We start from the raw sequence: 20,244 nt of genomic DNA, 5'->3' as shown, positions 1-20,244 counted from the left end.
AATAATTTAATATTGCTATTTGCCCTTTCTCTATAATAGAAGTGTCAGAGATGCAAGAAAATTAGTAAAATGTATATGAAAACCTTCCTCCTGTCAGAGTCTGGGGCACACCATGGGACCCAGAGTCAAGTCCCCACCCACCCACATGTGCCTCAAAATCTCGTGAGATCCAGACCCAGCCGCCCACCCTCCCATTGGGCTAGATCCAGACCCAGCCAGTCCCACCCTTGTCAAGCCCTGCTGGGCAGGGGACATAGCCTCAGGTCCCCTGGCCCGGCACCAGGATGGGGGCGTGGCCTGAGGTCCCCCAGCCCAGACCAGGGCGGGGGGGGGGCATGCCTTGAGGTCCCCCGTCAAGCCCTGCCAGGTGTGGGACACGGCCTGAGATCCCCTGTCAAGCCCCGCTGGGTGGGGGGCATGGCCTGAGGTCCCTTGTCAAACCCCGCCAGGCAGGAGGGGCACAGCCTCAGGTTCCCCGGCCCAGCACCAGGAGGGGGGCACAGCCTCAGGTCCCCTGTCAAGCCCCGCTGGGCGGGGGGCGCGGCCTGAGTTCCCCCGACCCAGCACCGGGGGTGCACCTTGAGGTCCCCTGTCAAGCCCCACCAGGCAGGAGGGCACAGCCTCAGGTCCCCTGGCCCAGTGCTGGGGTGGGGGGCATGGCCTGAGGTCCCCCAGCCTGGTGCTGGGTCGGGGGGAGCAGCCTGAGGTCCCCTAGCCCAGCACCAGGATGGGAAGCACACCTTGAGGTCCCCCATCAAGCCCCACCAGGTGGGAGGTGTGGCCTCAGGTCCCCCAGCCCAGATCAGGGCGGGGGGCGTGCCTTGAGGTCCCCTGTCTAGCCCCGCCAGGTGTGGGACACGGCCTGAGGTCCCCTGTCAAGCCCCACAGGGGTTGGGGAGGGCGTAGCCTCAGGTCCCTGCTGACTGCTCGTTAAGGCTCCTTATGGGAACTTGGCCTCAGCTGTGGGTGCAGCCATCTTTGTGATGGAGTGATGGTTAATTAGCATATTCCCTCTTCATTAGATAGGATATGCCTTAACCCACTCCAACAGAGTGACTCAGAACTTTTGAAGATGATGCTTCGAATTTCTGAAGTGGTCCAGGTGATTTTTAACCACGGCCAATTTGAGAGCCATTTACCTAGTTCAAATGTCTCATGTACAGATATGTAAACTGAGGCATAGGGTGGGAAAATGATTTGCCCAGAATCACTTTAACAATTTAGAACATATTTAAAACCAGAATGCCTGATTATGTATTGGGCCTCCCTGTTGGGTCCTTGGTACGGACAAGGTCTTCATTCTAATGGAGGCCTCAGAATCTGCAATGTTTTGTGTCTTTAAGTTCATGTTTCAGGAATAAGTGAGTGTGGTCCCAGCTGAAATGTAAAAGGTTTCAAGGAGGATTCCTTGATATGTCTTCACGAGAGGAGCACAGACAGATTGCATGTGGGTTTGGGGACCTGTAGCTCACCCCATCAAGCCCTTGCACCATCATACCCCACTCACCCCTAACATTTTCTGGGCACAGAGGCCCTCCTGAGACTCAGTGAAAGATCTAGTAATGTCTGTTCTTGTCCTTTATACCTCCACGGACTCAGCTGGAATGTTAGGAAACACTTTTGAATGGTGTTTGGGGATAGGTCTTTGAGGAAGAGGGGTAGGCAGGGTTGTTAGACTTAATGTGAGGTCAAGTCCATGGTATTCTGGGATCTAGGACTTTATCTTGATGGAGTGAGCTGTTCAGTTGCTCCTGGGGCTTTGAGGGGAGGGGGCAGGGGAATGGTATCACTGGGATGTGGATAGAAGTCTTCAGACCTTCTCTGCTGGAGCATTTGCTGTGATCCCGGGTTTCTGGCTGGCTGGGTAGCATGAATTAAAGCATGCACTATAGCGGGTATGTATAGTACTTATGTTTTCACTTTAAAAATAATTTAAATTAACATTATGATGAAAAATCCAGTTTAAAAATCCTGACCTATAGCTTAATTTCTGCAGCTGTGGAATTCATATATCACAATGTATGAAATGTTGTACTTTAATACCTATCACCACATTGCTTTCTAGGAAGTTAACCTTGGACAACATTGGTTATTTGTGGTAAGCAGGATAATGGGCAACCCCCAAATGTTCACTCCCTAATCCCTGGAATCTCTGATTGTTACCTTACATGGCAAAAAGATCTTTGCAGATGTGACTCAAGGTAAGACCTGGAGAACAGAATATTCTGAGTTATCCAGGTGGGCCCACTCTAATCACAAGAGAGATGAGACAGAAAAAGGAATTAATTTATGTTGTTTAAGGCTTTAAGCCACTAATTTTGTGGTACTTTATTCCAACAGTAGTAGACAACGAGCACATTATTTTAAAGAAGTGTTCGATACTTTGTTAAAAAAATATGATCTTGTAACAGGCAAAACTAACCCATTGTGATAGAATTTGGGTGAGAGGTTCCCTTTAGGGGCGATTAACTGGCAGGAGGCAGGAGGCAGGAGGCAGGAGGCAGGAGGCAGGAGGCAGGAGGCAGGAGGCAGGAGGCAGGAGGCAGGAGGCAGGAGGCAGGAGGCAGGAGGGAGATTGCTGGGGTTTGGAAAAGTTCCACAGATGTTGATCAGGGTGGTGGCTATGTGGAATGGAAACACACATAAAATTGACTTAACTTTATTGAAGGTAAGTATTACCAATTAAAAAGTAAGAAGAAACAGCCCTAGCCAGTTTGGCTCAGCAGATAGAGCATCAGCCTGCAGACCGAAGGGTCCCGGGTTTGACTCCAGTCAAGGGCACCTGCCTGGGTTGCAGGCTTGATCCCCAGTAGGGGGCGTGCAGGAGGCAGCCGATTAATGATTCTTTCTCATCATTGATGTTTTTATCTCTCCCTCTCCCTCCCTCTCTGAAATCAATAAAATATATATTTTTTGATATATTTAAAAGAAAGAAAGAAAAAAGTAAGTAGGAACAAAACATTTCAGCATCAGTTTGTGTAAATTCTTGTTTATCGGTTTTCATAATAAAACATTGCAGTTTTTATGTTTTTATCTTGTGAATTACCTGATAATCTCTTTAGCTTATAAGTTCTTTTTCTTATTTATTTATCGAACACTTCTTTTATTAAGACATTAAAACAGATATTAAGATTGATATTAAGACATTAAAACTCCTACTTCTTTTATATTCCATTTGTTGAAAACACAGTCATCTCTTAACAATACAAAAGTTTTGGAACTCGAAACACATCCCGCCCCCAGGATTTCCTCTGCAGGAAGAGGGAACTTCCAGGATGAGAGCTTTTTTCAGCTTTAGGGACTGTCCCATCGATTGCATCACATAGAACTGATACACACAGTCCAGTGTGATTTCAGAATTAGGTTTGTATGGGCTCCCCCGTCCACATGCAAGGAAGGCCCACTGAATAACCCCAGGATGTCTTGATTCTCCAGTAACATGGCTTGATAGAAAAAGTGCATCTGGAAGCAAAAATAGAAAGAACAGTGAAAGTCTATTTTGAGGATGACAGGTGGGTTAGGCGATGAAGGGATTCATGTCAAGCAGGCATACTCCTGACTTGCCTGCTAAGTAGCTCGGTGACCTAACCAGAGAGGGCCCTCTGCTGCTCCTATAAATGTGAGGATGCATAAGGCCAGGGTGACACACAGGCTTCAATGTGAGTGTCATCCCAAGAGGCTTGCTGGAGAGACATGAGGCCTTATCTGGGGCTATGAGAAGCAGTGGTGTGGTTCTTCACTGATGTGCTCCAGAGGCACAGGGTCAGGGATGACCCCAGCTTTGTGACATGTTGGCCATTTCTGGGCCAGGAAATACCTATGCTCCCCTCTCTTTTATTCTCCCATGATTATTTTCTTTTATCTTCTTGAAACACTTAGGGCATTAGGAATAGGCTGGGACGAATTCTTTCCTGCTTGTCTCTTGGATGCAGGATGGTGTTAAGGTCATGAACTTCGCAGCAGGACTGCCAGATTTGGATGCTTATTTCAGATGACTGCACCTCAGTTTCCCTATCAGTAAGATGAGTGTGAATTAAACAAGTCAATGCAGGTAAAGGGCATTACCAGTGAGCTATTAGCGTATGAAAAATATTTAATAAACTAGAGGCCCGGTGCACGAAATTCGTGCACGGGGTGGGGGTGTCCCTCAGCCCAGCCTGTACCCTCTCCAATCTGGGATCCCTCTCAAAATCCAGGACTTCTGGCTTCCAACCGCTTGCCTGCCTCTGCCTGATTGCCCCTAACCGCTTCTGCCTGCCAGCCTGATCACCCCCCAACCACTCCCCTGCCAGCCTGATTGACGCCTAACTGCTCCCTGGCCAGCCCGATTGCCCCTAACTGCCCTCCCCTGCTAGCCTGGTCACCCCTAACTGCCCTCCCCTGCCAGTCTGGTTGCCCCTAACTGTCCTCCCTGCTGGCCTGATCGCCCACAACTGCCCTCCCCTGCAGGCCTGGTCCCCCACAACTGCCCTCCCCTACTGGCCTGAGTCCCCCGCAACTGCCCTCCCCTACTGGCCTGAGTCCCCCGCAACTGCCCTCCCCTGCAGGCCTGGTCTCCCTCAACTGCCCTCATCTGCCAGCCTGGGTCCCGCCCAACTGTCCTCCACTGCAGGCCTGGTCCCCCCTCCCAACTGCCCTCCACTGCAGGCCTGCCCCCCCCAACTGCCCTCCCCTGCAGGCTTGGTCCCCCACAACTGCCCTCCCCGGCAGGCCTGGTCCCCCACAACTGCCCTCCCCTGCAGGCCTGGTCCTCCACAAACTGCCCTCCCTACTGGCCTGGGACCCCCCCCCCCCAACTGCCCTCCCCTGCAGGCCTGGTCTCCCCCAACTGCCCTCATCTGCCGGCCTAGGTCCTGCCCAACTGTCCTCCACTGCAGGCCTGGTCCCCCCCCCCCCTCAACTGCCCTCCAGTGCAGGCCTGCCCCCCCAACTGCCCTCCCCTGCAGGCCTGGTCTCCCCCAACTGCCCTCCCCTGCTGATCTGGTCTCCCCCAACTGCCTCCTCTGCTGGCCTTGTCACCCCTAATTGCCCACAACTGCCCTCCCCTGCAGGCCATCTTGTGGTGGCCATCTTGTGTCCACATGGGGGCAGCCATCTTTGACCACATGGGAGTGACCATCTTGTGTCTTGGAGTGATGGTCAATTTGCATATTACTCTTTTATTAGATAGGATTAGTTGTTATGGATATTAATAATGAGGGGCCTGTAATGAGGGCCTTAGAGGCTGCTAGGCAAGGACCCAGAGTATGGACAATTGGACAGAGTGTGGACTATTGGACAGAGGAGTGTGGACTATTGGACAGATATCTGCTTAGCTGTCTTCATGCTTCCAGGTGAAGACCCGTGGCAGAGATGGACTCCAGGAAGGCGTCTACTCTAGATGAGGAAATTAAAAGAGTCTCCTGGATACAGGGGAGAATGAGGCCCCTGAATTCTCACATGAACCAAAGGCGTGGAGTGCTCTGGGCCCCAGAAGGAAGGGACACAGATCCCAGGTATGATAGATATCAAGAGGCACCATGGGCAAGTTCTGCAGGGAGCTCAAAGACTGCGAGTCCCTTTGATTTTGCAATTTTCCTCCTTTGGTTTTTGTTTTCCTCCTTTGATTTGGGGAAATCGCAGTGTGACAAGCTAAAACGAAACTTGAGACTGCCCAAGTTCCACCTTCTTCTCTTTCCCCTGGGGGACGTCCTCATTAGCAGTTAGCTAAAGCACACGCAACTAAATGCTTGTAATTTAGGAGCCAGTGAGTGCTGAGACCGTGGTCTACACTGGAAGTTAGTAGAGAACAGGGGTAAGTTAGCATTGGGAAAGAAATGAGTGTCCTGCAATGGAAGCTGATCTCCATCTTCTTAAGTGATTCCCAAGGAATATAAGGGTCAGGTGGAAGAATATCCTGGGAATATTTTTTTTAAATCCTTTCCCGAGGGTATTTTTCCATTGATTTTCAGAGAGTGGAAGAGAGAGGGGAAGACAGAGAGAAATATCAATGTGAGAGAAACACATAGATTGGTTGCCTCTTGCAAATGTCTGGGGAGGAGCCTGCAACTGAGGTACATGCCCTTGACCAGAATCGAACCTGAGACCACAGGCCGACTCTCTATCCACTGAGCCAAACCAGCTAGGGCTATCCTGGGAATCTTAAGTCCTGGCTACATTTTACAGCTTCGCCCCAGATTTATTCAGACATCACAAATCATAGAAACAATGGAAAGGGACATTAAAAGAAAAAGGTGAAGTGCTTTCTAGCAGGTCACATAGCCATTCCATAATGAGCGAGGACTAGAGATGAGCAGTGGCCCATGGGAGAGTTAAACAGGTCATGACAAAGACTACCATGCAAGTTCAAGACACGGGAGGGGGTGTGTGTGAGGGTAGGGTCAGAGGGGTACAGAAACCAAATGTGAGAGTACACAGGAACCTCAGAGAGCATCCAGTGCCTCATCCCAGACCAGTCTGTGCCCAGATCCCCAGGGAAACCTTCAGTGTCTGTCACCTTCAGAATTGAACCCTTACTGTCCATCCTGATATTCAAGATCCTCATTTTAGCTTGCATTCTAAAATTTCTATACTTTTCTCCTATTCCTGGACCAAATTACAGACAGAGTAGATTTCTGCTTCTGGCCCACTCTTATGTCCATCCTGAACTAACTCTGTAGAACCATCTCCTCTTATCTCACTCTATCTTTTAAGACAGATCCTGCTTACATCTCTGACTATTGTTTATTGTCACATAGTCTTCCTCTGAGGCCTCAGTTCACATAACGTGATTAAAGGCTATTGCAGTAGATCGGGAGGGAGATTTCCACTGGGGTGGTGGGCAGGTGAGAAAGGGAATGGCTGTGAGCTGGTGCTAGACAAGTGACTCAAGTCTTTGAGTCCCAGAAAGCTGATGTTGGGCACTGACATCCCAGTGCTGGAGTGAGCCTGTCTGTCTTGAACCGGCATGGAGACCACCCAAGTCAAAAGGACATTCTATGGGAGCACAGCCCCCACCTCTTAAAACCGTGGAGATTTAGAGTTTGTCTCAGCCTCTCTGCTCCCCTGACTGTTCTGCCTGTTTTTATAGAGTTATGATTCATTGTTTTATAGGAGGTGGAGAGTTAGGAGGCTGAGAGGGAAGCCTTCACTTCAGCAGGGAAGAGAGTGGAAGAGAGAGGGGAAGACAGAGAGGAATGATGAAACGGGATCTGAAACCTGCAGAGTTGGCACTGGGTCCTGGGGAGTTTTAAAGTAAGAAAGGAAACCAGTGAGCTGGGACTAAGCACATTTTCCATCCAGTTCCGAGACCAAAGTGGCTGAGATAGAAATGAAAGATGCAGTTGTAACCACGAAGAAATTCCATTTCTTTAACCTCACCTTTTCTCTTTCTTTCCTGTGATTCAAACTGGCCTTATCCGGCCTAGGAGCATCCTGACTCACCCACCGCCCTCTCCCTTGCATGTCCACTCCTTTGATCATTAAGCCCTCAGGACACCGAGGTTCTGGTCAGCATCAAGCAATCTTAGCAGCAAAGCCTTGGGTCTGTTAACCACAGGGATAGAGTTTTAGTCAAACTAAAGATAACATGTAGGCCTCAGTTGTGTTTCAGCTCCAGATCCAGAAAAGCAGACCGACCCACTGACCACACCCTTATGAAACCAGACAGAGCAGCGCCATGCTGACATCAGGACCAGATGCAATGATCAACTACCCCCTTCCCTAGCGCCAACCAATCAATAGAGACCATGATGCTCACTCCACCAGGACTAGTGATTTTTCCTCTGTATAACTCATTCCTGAGAAGCCATCCGGGAGCCAGATCTTTGCACAAGCTCACCTGTGACTCCTGGCTCGGCACTGTTTTCTTAGCTAATAAACCTTTACTTTCTTTGCTGCAAACTCCTGTTCGCATTTGGTTGGGCTTTGATGTGCGCAGGCGAATGAACCACTTGTGTTCGGTAACAGAGTCATGCCCAGTTTAAGAAGAGTAAACGCTCTGAGTTGCATTATCCTAGGGGCTCCACTTTCTCTTCAAGGAAATACCTTCTATAGAAGAGGAGGAAGGAAGAAAAGAGTGGTCATAAAAGAGATGAGCAGACCCAACGTTCCTCTGGCAGTATCCCCAGGAGGGGCTCAGCACTGTGGCTGGGAGCCCAACCAGAGGCTTGTCACAGCTCTGCATTGCTGCATCCTGCTAATTCCATTAGATCAGGATGGTATTAAATTAGAACTTGGGCGGAATGAAGGGCTCCAGGGATTCTACAGTGATAAAGCTCTTAGATCTTAGCATCAGAGGATGTCAAAGCTGGATGGCAGATAAAGAACCTGGAGTGCTGTGGTTTGCAAGCCTTGGTTTAGCTGTCAGTTTTTCCCCGAGTGAGTTCATAGGGGGAATCCCATGTCAGCCAAGGCAAGTGGAGCAGTCTGTGGGATGCAGAAGCTGGAGGGCCCTCTGCCTTACACCCAGAACTCCAGGGAAAAGCATGCTTTGAGCTGTATTAATCCAGTGAAACTCCTCTCTCCCATAACACACACATCAAGACACACAGCAAGGTATTGGAGATGATGCTAACCGACAAGGTATGAACACAGCCCACTCATGGTTTCTACTTGCTGAGGACTGGCTCCCCCTAGTGGACAGCTGGTACAGGGATGAAGAACTGGGCAGTGAGGGCACCAGAGGAAAAACATTGCAGGAAACACTGGGTTGGAAGCCTCCCAGGGACTTTGTCCAGCTCTCCTTGCACTCTGAGCTCATCCCTGCTTCTGACGAGGCTCCCTCTGCCCTAGCGGACAGTTCTCATGGAGACCTGCTAATGACATGTGGCTGTGGAGGAAGGCGCAGGGGCCCTGCCCAGAGGGGATTGGCACCTCTTGCGGATGTCAGATCAGTATATCAAGGACTATGGCCTTCAACTGATGCAGCCCCTTCCCTCTAGGAATTTCCTCCCTGGAGGTGAAGGGCCAGAATGTCCCTGTCTTGGGACTTGGGAAAATGCCTGCTTGTGTCCACTAGACAAAAGCCCCATGCTCATCAGCCATGGGGTGTAGGAAAGTGAGGAGTAAGAAGCTGGGCCTCAGTTTCCACTTCTGAAATGAGGGCACTAAAAGTTGTGAGGATTAGTTGGATTGAGGGATGGGAAGTGTTTTGAACAGTGCCTACTAGAACACAGCAAGTTCTCATTAACAGTCATTCCCTTTAGGGACTTCGGAGGAAGTATGGCTTGGAGTCCCTGGGAAGAGCCTCAAAGCATAGTGGAATTCTCACATCTGCGTCCCCACGCCCGCGCCTCCTCCCTCCCCGCCCCACCGCGTCAAAACTGCCTCACGCTTCCAAATAGAGAGATATTCCATTGGGGATGGTGTTCCAGGAATGGCTGGATTATGTGGAAAAGGAACCATGAGGAATGTCAGCTGGAGGGCAGAGGTCCCAGGTAAAGGGGCAGAGATCAGGATCAGATGTCTTGAGTGCTTGGGGCCTCAGAGAAATGTGGCTGGTGTGTTCCAGGGACGACAGCCTGTGGGTGAAGCCAGAGCCACAGCTGGACCAGTGATGCCTGGCAATTTGTTGTTTTCATTTTTCAGTCCTCCCATTGCCCCCCAACTCCAGCTTTCTGCTGCCTACGAACTTCATGTGAACTATTAACCCAACCTTACCGACCATGTGGTGCAGTTGGGCAGCTGTTCTGTCCAGCTCAGCTGCCTTTTGCAGGAAGTGGGTGCTCTTCGGTGTCTTTCTCTGATCTCTCACTTAGTGACCGCCCAGCCAGCTCTCATCTAAAGCTGATTCAATGCACAGTCTCTGTTGCTGGCGCATAGGAAGTCTGTGGTCAGGAATACCTCTGATGGGTCAGGAATACCTCTGATGGGTCAGGAATACCCCTGATGGGGCAGGAAATGAGTCTTCTGTTGTGGAAACAGATCTCCTGGCTTCTTACTTGGTCCCTAGTGATAAGAATAGCCCAGGGCCAGTGCAACCTGTGAATCCAGACACCAGGCTTTGTTTTACAGTTAGATTCAGATTTCTTCTGAAACCATACTAAAGAAATGTATTCCATCCACTCCTTCCTCAGATTAAAAAAAAAAAAAAATGAGCCCTGCTGGTGTAGCTCAGTTGATTGTCGGCCAGTGCATCGGAGGTCACCGGTTCAATTCCTAGTAAAGGCACATGTCCGGGGTTTTGGGCTCCATTCCCAGTATAGGGCGTGCAGGAGGCAGCCAATTAATGTTGCTTATCGATGTTTCTATCTCTCTCCCTCTCCTTTCTTCTCTCTTAAAAAAAAAAAAAAAATCAATTAAAACACACACACACACACACACACACACACACATTTTAAGAAGAAACTGTCTAAAAAAAGAAAAGTGAGGCCCAAGGACAGAAATGAAATCCTTAAGGCCATGCAGGGTATTAAAGGCCTAGGAGTCCCAGTGCCCAGGTGCCCTGACCTGCCCCTGAACCTTCTACTATATTGTGCTCTCTCATGCCCTGGGCCAGTGGTCGGCAAACTCATTAGTCAACAGAGTGGCAAACCGCAGCTCGTGAGCCACATGTGGCTTGTGAGCCGCGGTTTGCCGACCACTGCCCTGGGCCTTTCTTCTCCCTTCTACAAAAGAGAACCAGCTGGGACTTGCAAAGTTGCTTGAAACTCTGGGAAGAAACAGTCTAAAAACTCATTTGCATTGCAACTGGCAAGCAGTAAATATCCAATAAATAATGATGGCTGCTTTGGTTGAATTTGTTCTCCATGCCAGGGACTACAAATTTATAGGTGTTATTTAATTTCATCCTCCTGACCAACATCTGAGATAAGTGCTTTTATGATGCTCATTATAAAGATGAAAGAACTGAGGCTGAGAGAAGCTAAATGCCTTCCTCACACAGAACAAAGAGCAAAGCTTGTAAAAGTGAGAACTGCCTCTGAGCACACATGCTTTTTAACTATGCGGAAGACACACCTACACGTTTGTTACAGTGCTATTTGCCCCTCATTTCACATAATCCTCTGGTGGCAGGCATCTTTATCCTCACTTTACCAGTGAGATTAAGCGATTTGCCTAAGAATACACAGCCAATCCAGGGCAAACCAGAGCTGGAGCCAGTCTAGGAGGTAGAATAGGGTCCCTTAGCCCTGTGCCCATTCTGACACATTGAACTTTGGGGAAGATATCTGAGAATCTATGCTTTTAGACATGTTCCTGGTGATTTTACTGCAGAACTAATTCGAAGCTGTATATCTAGTCCAGTGGTCGGCAAACTGCGGCTCGCGAGCCACATGTGGCTCTTTGGCTCCTTGAGTGTGGCTCTTCCACAAAATACCACGGCCTGGGCGAGTCTATTTTGAAGAAGTGGCGTTAGAAGAAGTTTAAGTTTAAAAAATTTGGCTCTCAAGAGAAATTTCAATCATTGTACTGTGGATATTTGGCTCTGTTGACTAATGAGTTTGCTGACCACTGATCTAGTCCAAGCTAGCTGCAGAACAAGCCAGGGTTCAGAGATCATGCCTCAGGCCCAGGCCTGCCTCATGTTAGTGGATCTGCCTGGAGCCCCATCCACTCTGCGGCCCAAATTGCCCATTATAAGCTGGGTTCAGTCAAAGTCACAAAGTTATAATGCCAGGTGGGCCTGGCTGCAGTCCATCGTGAGACTAAAGCGATGCATTGGGACTGGGCACAAGTGGGGCTAGAGGCCACCGGAAGCCATGTGAGCAGGCCACCAAGACCCCCATTATGTCCACACTGCTGTGCCTTCCCCTCAGTTCACACCCAGGGCTGCCTGAGAAGTCGCCTATGATCAGCTGATGGAGGAAGGAAAAGGCTGAGCTTGGTTCGGAGATGGTTCAGGTCAGCGTGTAGATACAAGCCAACATGACGGCTGCTGTCCTACATACAGCTCAGGGTTAGCCTTGAAAGAAAGGAGTGAGGGGGGAGCAGAGCTTTGAGCAGGGTTACTGGTCATCCACTTGCATAGTGAAAGAGCTTGGCTGGCCTATGGTTAGAATACGTATAATGGGCGGTGAATGTTCTGGATGGTTGGTCAGGAAGGGGAAAGGTAGAAAGTTGGGGGGAAATGGGGTCCAGGAGAGGAGCATGTAAATGGACCTATGGAACAAGACACAGCATGAAGACCTCTGTTTAATGCCCAACAGAGAATTTGGAGAACAAGAGAGGTAGTGAATGGCCAAGCAAACAGAATAAGGCAGCGAGTTGACATTGGCCAGCTTCTGACATTGGCCACTGTGGTGCTGGGCAGTGAACACAGGAGCAGAGTAGCTGTGGAGCAAGTGTTCAGTCTACACATGGGCCCTGTAGCATGGGTTCAACTCACCAAGACCAAGGTAGTTGCATGTCCACCCTGCCAGCAACAAAGGCCAAACTTGAGTCCCTGTTATGACATTATCCATCAGCTATTTGGTGGCAAATACACATTTAATTACATTGCGTCTTTTCTAATCTGAAAAGGACAGTAATTGCTGTTAATTGGAATGAATACGTTTTCCAGATTTTTGTGCCCAATACCTCAGCCAGCACCATTACCTGAGGCTTATCCATTGGTATGAGACCCTACAGCACACTATAGACCAAGATACATCCTTTACAGCAAATGAGGCTCAGCACCGGGCTTATGGCCATGACATCCACTGACCCTACCAGGTAACTACATTACCCGGAAGCTTTGGCCTGATAGAATGAAATGGCCTGTTGAAGGCACAGCAGGGGCACCAGGTTGGAAAAAAAACATCTTGCAAGGATAGAGTACCATCCTCTAGGATTCCATATATATCTCAAATCAATTATTACATGATGCTGTAGCCCCAGTAGGTAAAATTTATGGATCCAAGTATCAAGAGATGGAAGTAGGAGTCACCCTACTTACCATCACTCCCAGCAACCCAGTTGGGGGAATTTGTGTTTCCTGTCCCCACAACTTAGGGCTCAGGGGTTTGGAAGTCCTGGTTCTTTGAGGAAGAATATTCCATTAAATTGGGGATTCTTGTTGACATTGAATAGGCAACAATGATCATTGGATGACAATCACAATATCACAGTCTCATGACCAGTTGCATCAGTTGAGGGGAGGGAGGAGTAGTTCACCCCACTGATGTTCCTTTTGCAAATTTCCTGAGAAAAGGGGGCTGATTAGGTCCTGGAGCAGTTTCATGGGATGCAAAACAAGTGACTCTGAACTGCACAACGGGAGGGTCCCGATTCCCTGGCGTGCTGCTTATCTTCTGTCTTCCCAGGTCTGAAGTACTCCTTCCACAGCTGCTGCGCATTGGCGGCCAACAGGTCTCAGCTGAGTGTCCTGTGTGAGACCTGCCCTTGGTGGAGGAGAGCTGCCTTGCCCAAAGTTCTGCCCCTTCCAGGGAGCAGCCGCATCCATGACTGATTGAGATGGGAATATAAATGCCTGGCCCCTCGCCCCAGTTTGGGTTGTCCCAGCTCTAAAGCTCCCTGTGGGATTGGCTGAAACCTGCATGGTGACAGTGTTCCATACACATTCTCTCTAGGCCCCGTCCTGCTTTCCACACTGTCCAGCACACTTTGAATGACAACTTTCATCTAAGCGTTTGCTTCCCATTTGGTGCCATCTCTGCTTCCTACTTGGGATCAGTGTGCCATCAGAAGGCTTAAATATCTCCACTGCCCCATGCCCACAATTTTATACTCCAGGGGCAGACGATGCTGTGCCCAGTTAGAGGCGAATTGGATTAGGAATTCCTTGAAAGAGAAGAAAGAGAGCTTGGCATAGGGGATGTGAGCTAATTCTCTTTAGTCTTTCACAAGCGAAAGGCATTTCTCCCTCTCTCCTCTCCCTTCCTGATCCTCTCTTCAAGATTTTCTGGCATCAGAGGGTCTGCTGATCCCAGTGAGGTGTCCTGTGGCCACCCCACGGATGTTGCCTGCCTCCTGGATATCCTAATATTTGGAGTTGCTTACCTACTTGGCATTTAGGGCTGAAGTCTGCTAAGCTGCAGGAGAGACAGGGACCCCTGTTGTACCCGGAGTGGGGTGCAGTGATTGTTCTGAGTGGGAGCCGTTCTGTGGTAGCCATGAGAAGCTCTCTGATGGCTCCTGTGGTCCATGCTTTCACTTGAGGCTCTCATGGAGAAGCTTCCCAGGAAGGCTCCATTTGAGATGTAGTTGGTGTGCAATCACCTCGGCCTCTGTCTGACTTGGGAGTGTGAATGCAGAACCCTCACCCAACCTTCCCTGCCCCAATGGATGAAGATAGTGTATTAAAAAATAATCCTCGCCTGAGGATATGTTTTTTTTTTTTTTAATAGATTTTAGAGAGAGAGAGAAACATCACTTGGTTGGCTCCCATATGTGCCCCAACCGGGAATCAAACTCACAATCTGGGTATTTGCCCTGACCAGGACTCAAACCCGTAACCCTTCGGAGGCGCTCAGGATGATGCTCCAACCAACCGAGCCACACCGGCCAGGGCAAGATAGTGATGTTTTCTAAGAGAAAGTGCGCTTAGTGCAGGAAATTATTTGGGGTCATGTGTTAGATTCCCTACTTTCTTTCCTAAAACATGATTATCCTCATATTATGGATGAGACAATCAAGGCCCCAAGTAACATAGTGAGAGAGACTTGATTTAGGGATAAAACAGAAGTCCCTTGTCTGCCAGGTCAGTGCCTCCCTTATATTGCCTGTGCCAAGGCCACCCCAAATTGTGGGCCAATGGGACTTTGGTGTGAATGGTGTCCCTGGAGCTACACGATGCAGTGACCCTGCTGGACATAGTGTGACACAGTGGGCAACTGACCCTCCAGATTGGCAGCCTTACACCACGTGGAGTTCTTCTACCAGCAGGGCACCTATGATTTTTTCTACCCTTGCGGACATAATTGGTCTCTGTGCCCAGGCATAGGGGGCCACATGACTGAGAGAAATGCAGGCTGAGTTCATAGGCTACAGAGGAATCCTGATTTGAGTTGCTTACAGGAAGTGGAGGTCTTGTCCACGTGGTTAGAAGCTCTTGAGCTTGGAGAGGGGAAGGGTGAGGAAGGGAAGTGCATTGTCTGGGTCTCAGCAGCATTGTGGAGTTATGGAGGTTTCTGTGTCACCGGTCCTGCCTCTCCAGCCACAACATCCGGCATTTCACTTTCACCTAGTCCCATTCTTCTCTCAATCACCTTCTCCCCTCCCATCTCCCATGCCCTGATTCTGTTGTCTATCACCTCTTGCCTATACATTGTAATAGCGTGCTAACTGCTCTTCCCTTCCCCTCCCCATCCGGCCCTTCGCCACATGGTTATGACTCCCGAAGACCCTCTGATCATGCCACTCCCTTTCCCCGCCAAATCGAAACTTGAAATGCCTGTTCGTACTCAGGTGGCCAGATGCTCAGGTTTGCCTGGGACAGTGTTCATTTACTAGTATATCTGCTGTCTCAGCATAATTATTAATGGTGCCTCCTTTTATTCTCAAAAGTCCTAATTTGGGTGATAAAAATGACGTGTTCCTCTTATTCATTACTCTCTGAATGGAGCCTAAACTCCCCACCTTCACAGACTGGCCTCAACTTTTCTTCCCAAATTTCCCCACCATTTCACTCAGCCCCTAACCCTGCCACCTTTCCAATGCGCTTCCACCCAGCTTGAAAAACACACAGTGATAGCCCTGGCTGGTGTATCTCAATGGTTAGAGTATCCGCCTATGCACCAAGGGCTGCAGGTTTGATTCCCGGTCAAGGGCATGTACCTGGGTTGCAGGTTCCATCCCCAGCCCTGGTTGGGGCACCTGGGGGAGCAACCAATTGATGTGTCTCTCTCACATTGATGTTTCTCTCCTTCCCTCCCTTTCACTCTCTCTCTCTCTCAAAAAAAAAAAAAAAAAAAGCAATGGAAAAATATCTTTGGGTTTGGGTGAGGATCAACAACAACAAAAAATAAATAAAATAAAATAAAACACTGTGATCATCTTTACTTCTAAGCATTTCTCAAGCTGTACCTCTCTCCTTCCCACCTAGCCTGAGATACCGCTAACTGAGCCCCTGCCCTTGTTCATCCATCAAGACCTAGTTTAAGTTCCAGGCTTATGCCTCTTTCAGTGCCTGTAAAGCCTTAGTCTGGCCGACTCTCCTGTCAAGGGTCACCTCGCCTTCCTGTAATTTGTCTGTGTATTCTGGGCAGGAGGACACTCAGAGGAGCAAGTCAGGCACGGGGAGGATATCACAGGCTGCTGCAATGGGCCACAGTAGAGACTCTGGGCAAGCGTGAGGTTGGCCAGGAAAAAAGTGGTAGGGAGGGTCCTGTTGAATAGTTGTCTGAAGTACGAGAGGTCTGGGAAGCCACTCTTGGGGACCGGAATCAGAGGAATACAGAAGGTTTGTCTGGTCCTGTCAGTTTTATCCTAAATCCCGTTGAAAGCCAGCCAAGCCAAAAGGTCATTTCTCAGAAACACAGTTCCCACCCCCAAAACTATACGTGTCACCCCTACCTTTCTACCTCCCAGCTCACAATAATACAACTGCTGACTGTAACACAAAATACAGGTTTCTGTATTCCTAAAATAATATTTATTTCCAGTTAACAATACGAGTCACACCTCTTCTTAAAAATACAAAACATGTTCATATCTTTGCCAGGACCTTTACACGTTTCCAGGGAGGGAGGGAGGAGAATAAGAACATAGCACTTTGAGGGGGACTGGATTGGGGATCACAGAGGAGAAAGGACCTGACCAAAGCTTTACATGTTAAAAACAAACAGTATTCACGGCAGATAAGTTTAAAAACATCAGTAGCCTGGCAGTGTGGCTCAGTGGTTGAGCACTGACCTATGAACCAGGAGGTCAAGGCATGTGCCCAGGTTTTGGGCTTGATCCCTAGAGTGGGGAATATGGAGGGCTCTCTCTCATCCTTAATGTTTCTATCTCTCTCTTCCTCTCCCTTCCTCTCTGAAAGTATATTAATAAACATCAATAACTTAAATACAATAAATTGTTAATTATTAAATAAAAGCCATTCCTTTGGGGAGGATGATGAGATTATCTCAGACCGATTCTTAGGAAGACGGGGGAGGGGGTGTGGAGGGGGGAAAATGAATCAAGCATTTCTCAGGTTCTGGTTTGGTCTCAAAACAGTCAATATTTATGGCTTTGGAATTTGGGATTTTTTGTCCAGGTACTTCATGGCATCCTGGACCCACTTATTCTTGGGATCAGCACAGATCTCCTTGTTCAGTTTGGTCTTGAAACTGTGGGAGAGAAGGGAAGCCATTAAAAGGATCCACTTTGAAAATTGTATCCATTTAACCCCCAAATTTCCAGGACCATCTGCTATGGGGTGGAGGGGCTGCCGTGGGAGAGCAGGAAGGGGACAGAGGAAGGATGGGACTCTGGGGTTTCCTGCTGCTCCTGATGGCCCAGTCAAGCCACCCTTGCTCTTGACTGGAAGGAACTGGTATGACCTGGACAAGCTTGCAGACAGCTAAGTGTGAAAATGCCCTGAAGTGAAAAATCCATGAATTGGATGAGAGAGTCCAACTCTGAGTCTATGATTCCAAGTAACTCAGAAGCAGTTCCTGACCTCTGCCCCCTAGAAATGAATGTTTGGGCGGGGAGAGAGAGGGTGAGCTCTGCCTACTTACATCACAGCTTTCTGGGGACATCTGCTGTCGGTGAGTCTTGTGTAACTTTGCAGTTTCTGATTTTGGATCTTCTTGCTGGCCACACTGAAGCAGCAGACAGTTGGGACCTTACCTGAATTTGCGGGAGAAATGAAAGAAAGGATGAACCACTAATAGTATGTAGCTGTTTTATATTTTTATTGATTTCAGAGAGGAAGGGAGAGGGAGATAGAAACATCAATGATGAAAGAGAATCATTGATTGGCTGCCTCCTGCATGCCCCCTACTGGGGATCAAGCCTATAACCTGGGCATGTACCCTTGACTGGAATCGAACCCAGGACCCTTCAGTCCACAGGCCCACGCTCTATTCTGCTGAGCCAAACCGGATAGGGCTGGAGCTATGTTAAAGCATTCCTTTAGGAGGAAGGAAGGAAATTTAGGAAAAAGCAAGAAAATACAAGAGAAGGAGGTAGAATTCATCTGTTCTGAGGTCCTATACTGCTGCCTTTGACTTGTGGTCGCCGGCTGAAAAGTGAGGACCTGTCACCACTGGCAACGTGTAGAAGAAGCCTGGTCAGTGCAGTGAGCTCTAGCTCTGTTGTTACAGGACTATGGAGCTGTGTGCCAATAACAGGACTCTTCACCAAATACCCCCATTCTCTGCTTTCTGGACGCATGGTACACTTGCATTTCTTGGCCACTTTTGGTTGGTTGGAGCCATTAACTAGTTTGGACCCATAAGTGAGAAACCAAAGTGACAAGTGCCATTTCTGAGCTGGAGTTAGTAATTTCCAGTGCAAGAACCCCAAGAGCTAGCTTCCCTTTTATCACGGTAAGGAGCAAGGCTCTCTAAGGTGGCTGTTCATCAGCCTAGGATCCTGAGCATATGAAGCAGAAGGTCTAGCCCATACACTATACATTCTGTATGAGCAAGAAATTAACCTTTCTAGTTTCAAGTCACTGGTCCTTAGGGTTGTTTGTTACCACAGCATACACGATCTTATTTGTACGAATAACATGCAGTACATCTAAGTCATCAGAGCATGAAGAATGAGTTGATACAAACTCCTAGATTTCCGCCCTTCCCCCGCAAACAGATTCAAAATAAGTCACCTCAAGAGATTCCCCTGGAACCTCATTTCCTTCCTCTATGCACCATTTCTGAAAGCTGTCTTCGAGTCCAGTGAAAAGTCTGGGCCTCTAATCAAGCAATTATTTTCCTTATAGCCCTGCCCCACCTGCCCATGGTGCCCACAGTAAGAGAAGGTCTTTCTTTTGTGTGCCCCTTCCCTAAACACTGCAAAGGCTGCCAGATCATGGATATGCTCTGTCTCTCTCAATACCCATGTCAGAAAGGAACGTGGGACTGGCTTGGGTCTCTGTTCCACTGATTGTGAGGTTGGGCACTTCTTAGGTTAGGGTTATGGTTATGGTTAGGGTTAGGGTCAGGTTATCACACCACTCATGGGGCCTGGTGTGATAGTTCAGGAGGTGGTCAGCTGTCCCACAGGGAGGGAGGGGGCTTACCTGGCTGAGCGAGCACCTGGGTGGCGAGGGCGGCCATGGTGAGCAGCAGGCACAGGAGTGCTGCGGAGACCTTCATGCTGGAGGGTGCAGACACAGCCTCAGGGTGGGAGTTGTCGATGTTTGTGCTTGCCTCAGCCTCTCGTGGGAGTTGTCTGTGTGTGTGCTTGTCTCAGGCTCTCTGCTCCTCTGGCTACTCCACCTGCCTTTTAAAGACGATAGAGAGAGTGGGAGCTTCCAGGGAAGCCTTTGTCTTTGCAAAGTCATGGCCAAGTCATCGAGGGAGGTCCTAAATTGATTACCAAATTCTACTTCCTGGCAAGGACTAAAGATGGGTAAGTAGCGGAAAGAAATTTGGCACAGTTTTTCCATCTTGGGACTCAGCATGGGGAAGGAAGGCGGCTTGTGCAATGACTAAGCAAGGACAGTAATCTGAGAAGGTCATTGTTAAGAGCTCTGCTTTTCCTGAGATAAAACATCTGTAGTGGGGAAAAAAGCAAGGGAACCAAAAGCATGGAGAGAGGAGGAGGTCTGAGAACCTTCCCTGGTCCCTGTGTTCACATGATGGTCTTCGGGATCTGGGAGGCTAGGACGGGGCCTCAAACTTCTGCGTGGCATCCACCCAGATGTGGAGAGATCTCAGCAGCTCTGAACATGGCTGGCTGTCTGGGAACCTCACCCCCATTATTCAATCTAGTGGTCATAGAATCTGAGTGCCCCAGAATTTTAGTGCCATAGGACATTAGAACTGGGGAGCTCCTATTGGCCTAGACTTTTTGGGCATTTATTGAGGAATAATCGACAGCTTTATTGAGGAATAATCGACAAATAAAGATTGTATACATTTAAGGGGTATGATGCATTGGTTTGACATGCAGATACATTGTGAAATGATTATCACAATCAAGTTAACTCTCATGTCCATCACCTCACATAGTTACCCCCTCCCTCTTTTTTTGGTGGTGAGAACACTCAAGACCTACTCTCTTGGCAAATTTCAAATCTATAATAAAGTCACCAAGCAGTACGTTAGGTCCCAAGGACCTAGTCATCTGAAACTGCATCTTCAAAGCCAATGAGCCACAGCCACCAAGGAGCTATCTGAGGTGAAGGACAGTCCTATCCATATTCACTACTTTATCCTCTGCACTTAT

At 48.8% G+C, this 20,244-nt stretch overlaps 1 protein-coding gene across 1 annotated transcript; it reads right to left on the bottom strand.

The window, feature by feature from the left end:
• Positions 1-16,495: 16,495 nt before the first annotated feature.
• Positions 16,496-19,273, bottom strand: LOC308253597 (eotaxin-like). Its single transcript, XM_080679219.1, has 3 exons — positions 19,094-19,273; positions 17,586-17,697; positions 16,496-17,192 (listed from the first exon to the last, which is right to left on the bottom strand). Exons 1-3 carry the CDS (start codon positions 19,167-19,169, stop codon positions 17,087-17,089), a joined length of 294 nt encoding a protein of 97 aa, XP_080535345.1. The 5' UTR covers positions 19,170-19,273; the 3' UTR covers positions 16,496-17,086.
• Positions 19,274-20,244: the final 971 nt, after the last annotated feature.

Source organism: Plecotus auritus (genome assembly GCF_963455305.1).
Source record: "Plecotus auritus genome assembly, chromosome: 7".
NCBI lineage: Eukaryota > Metazoa > Chordata > Mammalia > Chiroptera > Vespertilionidae > Plecotus > Plecotus auritus.
Note: the sequence above shows the minus strand (reverse complement) of the source record. Positions and strands in the feature narration are given on the sequence as shown.